We start from the raw sequence: 8,574 nt of genomic DNA, 5'->3' as shown, positions 1-8,574 counted from the left end.
AGTATTAAAGTTTGAAATCCGAATTTCGGATGTCCGGATGTCCAGAAATTGAATTTCGACGTTACCGAAAATTTTTTCTCTTCTGACGTCATTGATCGATAATCTTTGAGGACGAAAATCAGTTAGCAGAATTCCTCAGTCCGAAAATAAGCGTGCAGTAGAGAGGGCGTACGAAAATCGCGCTCTGCAAAATTCCAGCACCAAGTCCTCTACCTCCTGGATCCTGCGTTCCAGGCCCGCTAACTGGTGAGACCTAACTTCCAGAACTAGCGTTCCGTAGTTTATTAATCTTTGTTAAATGCATAACGATTGATTAATATTTATAACACGTAATAGTTATAAACTGATAATAGAATAATTATAATGAAAAAACAAAAGAATAAATTTACAAGTGTGCTTTCTTATTTATTTACCCCTGACAGGCAAACATCCAAACTGTATACCTCTCGTAGCAATGAGTGTAAAAAATACCCGGCGGAAATTAATTTCAAATATTACAGCTTCTAATAAAGCTGGCAAGATTTTTTTTTTTCAAATCTAAGTTCAAACAATTCCGCATAATATGCTTGTATTATAAAAGTAATCAAGTTGAACTAAACAAATAAAAATAACCGTTGAAGGGGTTCAATTCTTACGGTCTGCTGGAAAAGTACAAGATTTTTTGGGAGGGAATTTTACCCTCATAGCCTGTCAGGGTTAACGAAGACAACTTTTGAAAAGTGTTCTTTCGAAATCATAAAAATTTAGAATGATTATGATCTGAAATTATTTGTTTTTAATTTGTTTTCAGCCCACGTAAAAACCTTTTTTAAAAATAATTCAGATTTTCAAATTGTGTCAATCAAAAATATGGTTTTGAAAAATTGTAGCAAATTAAAACCTTGTTGAAAAAACTAAAAAAAAGAGTGTCTTTCAAACTCAGAACATTCATGTAAAAATCACGGGCCAAATGCGAGAGGTCAAGGGTTGACTCAAGTAAAAATAGTATGGACCGCCTCATATATTTTCCTCTCTTATCACTTCGGCTGCATTTATGCGAGGTCAATCGGATGGGTAGCTCCCTCCAGTGGTATATGCTCTGATATATATATACATATGATATATATGTATGATGCTTGACAGTTGTCTCTAGCGATGGATAGAACGATAAAGATTTTAGAGTTTTCTGTGTTCAACTTCACGTAAACGGAAATTCGTAAGGGCGGGTTCACATAGGAGTTTTCTTGACCGACAGGTATATTTCCTGTATTACCTACAGAACCATGTCAAAATGGTGGGGACATGTGTAGTTTGCTCAAGTATCTCTAGATGGCAGTGCCGACAGTACTGACAAATATCATTCGAAACGACATTCAAACGTCAAACACGCGTTGTAAGTTGCGATAACCTAAAATGTCCCGTCAAACGGCGCACGAAATAGGTTCAAAACCCCGTACAACCGACATAGAAATTCAAGAAGATGTCACATTTTTCCAGATGGGTGTTAGTCAACGCGTCTTGGACGGGCTTACAAACGCCGGTTTTCAGAAACCGTCACCGATCCAACTTAAAGCTATTCCGCTTGGTCGTTGTGGATTTGGTAATAATCATACACTAGTTATTGCTTGAAAAAGTATAGTCAGTATTAGAATAAGCATTATGTTTTTAACACCATGAATTTCATCCCGTTTCCACGTATTATTTGTGCGGTGTGTTGCAAACATTGTCATTCATAAATATCAAACGACAACCGTCCCATTCACATCGATTGTACCGCAATCTGAATTCCCGGTCTTTAAGTTTTTATATCATTCTATTACGAATGACAATTAACAATAGTTGTTTCAATTAATCTATAAGAATCGAGATGACGATTCAATGTGAGTTTAAGATTCCGAATGTTAATACGATGATACTTAGGAAAAATCTTTATCTTTATTTTGGAATGATTCAAAATTCAGTCGACCGCACTGAAGCAAAACGTAACTCACATTGTACAAACTTGACACTTTCAAAGACTTTGTAAAATTGTGTATTCTTATTTTTCTCTATTAATATGTCTTTACTAAGGTTACTAACTGCAATCCCATAATTGAATCATGATATGTTGAACAAAGATGTGATTTAAGTTCATAATATTAACACAGTGAAATTATTTTCAAAAAACTCAAGAATTGTTATAAAATCATAAATTATGGCACAACTAAAGCAATAGAGTCCCATTTTATAACTACAGGTCATATAAATTAAACATTGAATTGTGAAATAGTAATTTATTATTATCGCTTAGTTACATCAACAGTACAAATTTCAGCCACAGTAGATCAACTTGTGTAGTTATGTTCTCGGCAAGTGTGCATAAAATGAGAATTTTTTGATTACTGTAAGGTGCAGTTGAAGCCGAACTCAAGTACAAAACTTACACGAGTCAAAAAGTCCCTACACGGCAACATGCCACATATCCTATTATATTTAATGAGAATCGTTATTTCCGTAACTTTGGGATTATCTGGAATTGAGTATACTGTAATAATAACGATGATTTTTAATTTTAATATTTCTTGTCATTGACGTCACTTGCTTCAACCTTGTTCAATGTTTCAAAATAGACCATTTTTCTCATTGTTTCAATCTTTAACTTTATACCGGGCAACCACATAATACAATAATGCAGATACAGGCAATCCGAACTTGTAAAAATTTTAAACATTAGGAATTCTACTTTAATACTTTTTTCTTCTGCAGATTTAATTGTACGAGCAAAATCTGGAACTGGTAAGACGGCTGTGTTCGGCATAATTGCCTTGGAAATGATCGACATGTCTGTAAAAGGTGTGCAAGTCCTGATTCTTGCACCTACCAGAGAAATAGCTCTACAAGTGGCTGGAGTAATAACGTCCATTGGCTCGGAGTTCGAGGGTGAATATTTCTTATTTGTTTCAGGACCAAAGAATGTGGTACGTGAGATTAGTTACACTTACACCATGTAGTAAATATTAATTCCGTTCCAGGATTAAAGGTCGAAAGTTTTATCGGTGGAATATCGATTGAAGACGACCGTAAGAAGGCCAACAATTGTCATGTGGCGGTCGGCGCTCCAGGGAGAGTGAAACATTTGATAGACAAGGGAATTCTCAACGTGAACAGTATCAGGTTATTCGTCCTTGACGAAGCAGACAAGCTGATGGAAGTTAGCTTCCAAAAAGATATAAAGTAACTAAAATTATAATGTTACATTTATATATTATGTCAATGACAATCTTGGGCAATTCTGAATTTAAAATTTGCCATAGGATTCAGGACACAATATCTTCTTACAAAAATGATGGAAAATGCTAGCAAACGGTTGTCTGAGATATGAAACATGTTTCCAAGTCCAAGACAATTTTCTTTCGAGGCAATGTTTTTTACAATGACAAATACTTGAGACATTCCGCTGTAGACTCATGTCTTAACAAGAATTCTACGTTTTTCATAAGGAATGTAGAGAATTATCGAAAGATGTGTACACAGATTTTTGAAATTTTCAGTTACATATTTTCAAAACTACCGGTAAACAAGCAAGTCATATCGTCTAGTGCCACTTATCCTGGAGATCTCGAGTCCTTTCTAGGAAGATACATGCGTTCTCCCATTCTTACATCTCCAAACAGTGACGGTCCTGTGTTGATTGGTCTGCGACAATTCGTAGCGGTAGTTCAACAGCACCCGAACGCTATGAGACAGGTATGTATGAAACTTAATTTCATAGATGTATGGATTGATGCAACTGGAACAGTGTTAATTTTTTCTGACTTTAGGTTCAAATAAAGGTGAACGAACTTGCCAGAATATTTTCCAAAATACCATTCAAGCAAAGCATCGTTTTCTCGAACTATCAATCTAGGTAAAATTTTTTTACACTTACTGTTTATTGTATTTATTAACGTATGAGGTAGTTGTAAGTGAAAGTTTTTGCTTAAAATGGTTTAATTGGGAGGAATGCAAAAGCAGTTATTCAACAATTCAGTAAGAACTCGATATATCAAATCTTTAAACAAATTGTCGATGTGTTTCAAACTCTATAGTATTTACATCTCTGTACTCTGACTAAAATCTTCAATATTCTTCGGACTAAGGAAGTTAGTGGGTTGAGAATCAATGCTTTTCCGTTTCATTTTATTACAATATATCCGAATATTGAATATTCATCAAATTCTCATCTTTGTAGAATATGAAGAAATCCAATTTTCATTTTGACTCACTGTAACATTGACTGAAATCTGATAAAATACAGTCAACTTGCGGTTAAAGTAGACAAAGTTTTGCAAGGCGTTGTCGGATTATCAAATTTTTCGGACTATCGAATGCTGCCACTGACCCCTTGTATAGTTCGGAACTTTTTGAAAGACTGTACCTTGTAATCTGACAAATTATGAAAATGATGAGATGAAATCGATATTCATGGTGTTCAGTGGTCGTGGAAATGTCCTTGAATTTTGCTTGTCATTAAAAAGTCCTGGAAATATTCTATATTTAAAGTTTACTGCGAATGATACATTTATTTGTGTTCACTGAGTAATTGTTTTTAAAAAGTGGATCCCACCTCGAATCGCGTTTTTCATTATTCCCTACTAACAACAGGTTGTAGCAAAAATAATGTATATCTTGTACGTCGCACCGATTATGTACAGAGCCACATGCCATCTCCATTTGTGTGTTTTTCTGAAAATTTCCTTGAATTTGTTACGGATTTTTTACTGAATACTATGAACAATACTACATATACATAATTCACATGTCGGATTACAGAAGGCACTGGATTAGACATTGGCTGGATTATCGAGGGTCTACTGTAGTTCGATTCCAAAACATATGCCAGATTATTTTGTTGAGAAAACTATACTACACAATCCCACTAAGAAACTTTTTTTTATCACTGGCATCAATATATTGAATTTTTCAAAATTACTCTGCAGATATCGATGTAGATTAAAGAAAAAGTAAGATTGAGTTCCTATTCACAAAAAAGAATGTGTTGATCAAATTTGAGAAGAATAAGCCATTGTGGATTGAAATCGTACAAATCTTCGAGGTGTTTAATTATATTAATGCGATTTGAAATGAAAAATCGTAACATTTGCTATAATTTTCATATATCAAACTAATATTTTCAGAGCTCAGTCAGTCTGCAACAAACTCAACACGATGGGTTTCTCTGCTATATACATAGTCGGCAACCAAGAGATGCGCAAACGTATCGAAGGGTTCAAAAAGCTTAAGGACTTTAAGTGTAGGATAATGGTGACAACCGATCTCACAGCACGAGGCATAGATGCCGAGAACGTCAACCTTATTGTCAATTTGGATGTTCCGCTAGACGGAGCAACTTACTTGCACAGAATTGGCAGGGCCGGAAGGTACGGATCCCACGGTATTGCGATAACGATCATCGCCAACAACGAACTCGACAACTTCAGGGAACTGATCGGCTCTGTTGGCGGAGCAGGATTCCAAGTCCTTAAACTACCCCAAAATTATCCAGAAGACATTTGGATGGAAAACGACTCGAGATTCGAAAAATTGTCGGCAAAAACTGATAACGATTGCGAGGATGGCGAAATACCCGCTGAAAATGTTCTTTATTCTCCAAATGGAGCTCCTTTTGTCAGGATTGAAGAGACGTCGAAATGCAATTCTAGGTTTAGTCAGCAAACGGAGATTGAATTTGATATAAATATGAGCCCAACTCCTGAAAATGTCAGCACAAAAATTTCTGAAGGCACTAAAATTGCGTGGAAAACGAATTCTGAAATGGAAAACTGTCAGTACGAGACGAAGAATGTTCGCGTCTCGTCGTGTAGTCACATTGACACAGAATCATGCAATTTTGAACCAAAGTGCGTAGAGAGTAAGATTAAATTGGAATCTTTATTTAGCGACGAGGATGACGTATTTTCCACTAAACAGATCCCTTCGAAATCGATAAAATGTACAAAAGATCAGCGTGAGCGAGTTTTAAATGACAGGGTACATAAATTCACGGTGAAATCGGATAACAAAAAACGTTCGACGTTGCTAGAGTTGAATAAAAATACGAAGTTTGAATTGAATCTGTCAAATTTGTCCGATAACGACGACGACTGCAGTGCGGCACAAGAAGCAATTGCAAAATACACGGCAACAGGGCCACGCAGAGCATGTTCTACAATCAGCAAAGCTGAGCAGAAAAAGGAAAGCGAATTTGACAGCGAACCTAAAAGTCTGAAGACATTTGACGCGAAAAATATGATCAAGTCGCTGGAAACAAGTTTAGAAGAATTGTCGGCACGAGATCTAAATGATGACAGAGTTCCAAAGCTGAAGGATATTGTTAGCGACTTGAAGAAACTGAATTTTGACAACACTTCAAATTCCAGCAACGCAAAGCTGACGCGAAACGAGCTGATGCAATGGAAGGGACAGATCAATATCGAGATTGGTTGCCTGAAGTCTTTGACAGAGGTTCCGGCATATCGTGTGAGCCACACTTGGCATCGATTGTTGTATGAAAATCGCCATTCGGCCAAGTTGACGTTCCTAGAGATGCAGAAAAAGACGCTTCTGTGCATGTATCCGGATATTCAAAGCGACCTAGACGACTGTCCACCAGTGAGAATCGAGATATTCCGGGAAGTCGACGAGTTCAGGAGGAAACATCCCGTCATCAGGTCAAAACTTGATACCTACTTTCCCTATCCAACGAACATCGAGGCGCCGCTGCCGATGCTCGTCTTTTCCAAAATGGATATTGAGAGATATCGCGAGGCTGTGAAATGCTTGCGATCGAATTCTCAGCACGAGACTGTAGCGCTGAAAAAAATCAGAATTGCGACAGCTTTCATGAGTGAAAAGGACAGATACGAGTTGGAATTGAAACGTCTTGTTCGCGGCAAAATGTCTTATTCGCAGCTGGTATCTTTCGTCGAGCAGCAAAAAATTGAAAAACGAAACAGCAATGAGATTTTGGAAGAAAGAGTCACGGGCAGAGTTTCGGAGCGTAAAAAATTTTTGAGATTCTCAAAGGAACGGCTCAAATCGTTTTATCGAGACTACGATTCTATGAGCAAATTGTTAAACAATCTGACCGATTCGATTTTCGAGAAATCAGAGTACGATTCAAACGATTCCGATTCCGATTCGACGGACTTGCAAGATGACCAATGTGAAATAAGTTGTCAGGTTGAAGAATCATCAACCGAAATTTATTCCAGGTTGAGGGAAAATTTGTGGTTCCTGATAAGCAGAGAGTATTTGGAATGCCTCAAAGCATATCGTCAAATGGAATTCGAAGTTGCGCAACTCGACGATGTTCATGCAATGAACGAAGACGAATTCTGCGCTTTGATCGAATCTTATTGGCAGCTAGAATCTTCGAGGATTTCGGGTATATCTTTTCCTAAAGCGAGAGAATCCGACAAACTGTCCTCGAAATTAAAAACCCTCGAATCCGCATTTGATGAAGAGAAATTCTCGTCGCGATTCAGCGACGAAAAGCGCAGCTGCATGGAGGAATGTGTCAAATACCTGATACATGTCGATCCAATTGAACTGTGTGCCCGAAGGTTTGAGAGAATACTTGGCCTGATTGACGATCCGCGTTTTTCCGAGGTACGTGAAACTGCGTTAGCCAAAGTTGCTGAAAAACGGAATTCAGACTCGATTACCAGTTACGACGAATTTTTATCCGTCTTTGAATCCCGGGAAAATTTCGACAGACTGCGGGGGACGAATTTGAGGAACATTGATTATATGGCGTTTTTTAAATTTCTGGATGATGCGGAGGAAGAATCAACTGTGAGCGAAGCTGAAAAAGCGACAGAATCTTTCGTAAAGCTCGAGGAAAATGATTGTCAAGAATCAGACGGTGACGTTACAGATTCGTCATCCGATACGTCGGAGTCAGTGGAGTTGAATGACTGGCCAGAAGCGAGAGTAAACAACGATAGCTTCAATTTGGAAAAAAAATCATCTCCGAATCTTTCAGTGCGCCAGAAATCGAAATTCGTACCCATTCAAACAAACAACTTCGTGTACAACGATCAACCGCTAAGTTTCAAACAGCAATGTTCGATTGTCAATGAAAATAACTCGCAAAATGATCGTGAACATGCAAAATATTCGTCCAGTTATATCGACGAGAGTAGTTTTTTGTCTGACCGGGACGAATGTGAACCAACAAATGAAATGGAAGAGCTTGACAAGTGGTTCGAGGAACTCAGGCATCAAACGAATCGATTACAGATGGAAGAATACCTCAAAGGAATGATGAAGTATTACGTTGACCATTGAATCACTGTCGTTGCCGATTGATCAGTTAACGAATATCGGTCTCTAGAGTGTTTAAATAATGTAAAATATTCTTAGTTTCAAGGTTCGGATCTACGCGTGTCTGTGTGTGATATATTGTACGAAAATACATGATTCCATTTTGCTTGTAAGTGTTTTTCAGTAAGAAATAAATGTGAATATTTATTATACGTACTCGTTGTATTATGCGGTTACAATTTTTCCTTCAGCTCCTGATTATGGTGAGAATTATGTGGATCACCGGCTCTGTATTTACTTGAGCAATTT

The 8,574-nt window shown here is 37.3% G+C and overlaps 1 protein-coding gene across 1 annotated transcript; it reads left to right on the top strand.

Moving 5' to 3' along the window:
- The first annotated feature begins 1,358 nt into the window (after positions 1-1,358).
- LOC107225504 lies at positions 1,359-8,327 on the top strand. Its single transcript, XM_015665995.2, has 6 exons — positions 1,359-1,579; positions 2,725-2,898; positions 2,991-3,192; positions 3,510-3,705; positions 3,780-3,865; positions 5,136-8,327. Exons 1-6 carry the CDS (start codon positions 1,393-1,395, stop codon positions 8,287-8,289), a joined length of 3,999 nt encoding a protein of 1,332 aa, XP_015521481.1. The 5' UTR covers positions 1,359-1,392; the 3' UTR covers positions 8,290-8,327.
- Positions 8,328-8,574: the final 247 nt, after the last annotated feature.

Source organism: Neodiprion lecontei, chromosome 5 (genome assembly GCF_021901455.1).
Source record: "Neodiprion lecontei isolate iyNeoLeco1 chromosome 5, iyNeoLeco1.1, whole genome shotgun sequence".
Lineage (NCBI taxonomy): Eukaryota > Metazoa > Arthropoda > Insecta > Hymenoptera > Diprionidae > Neodiprion > Neodiprion lecontei.
Note: the sequence above shows the minus strand (reverse complement) of the source record. Positions and strands in the feature narration are given on the sequence as shown.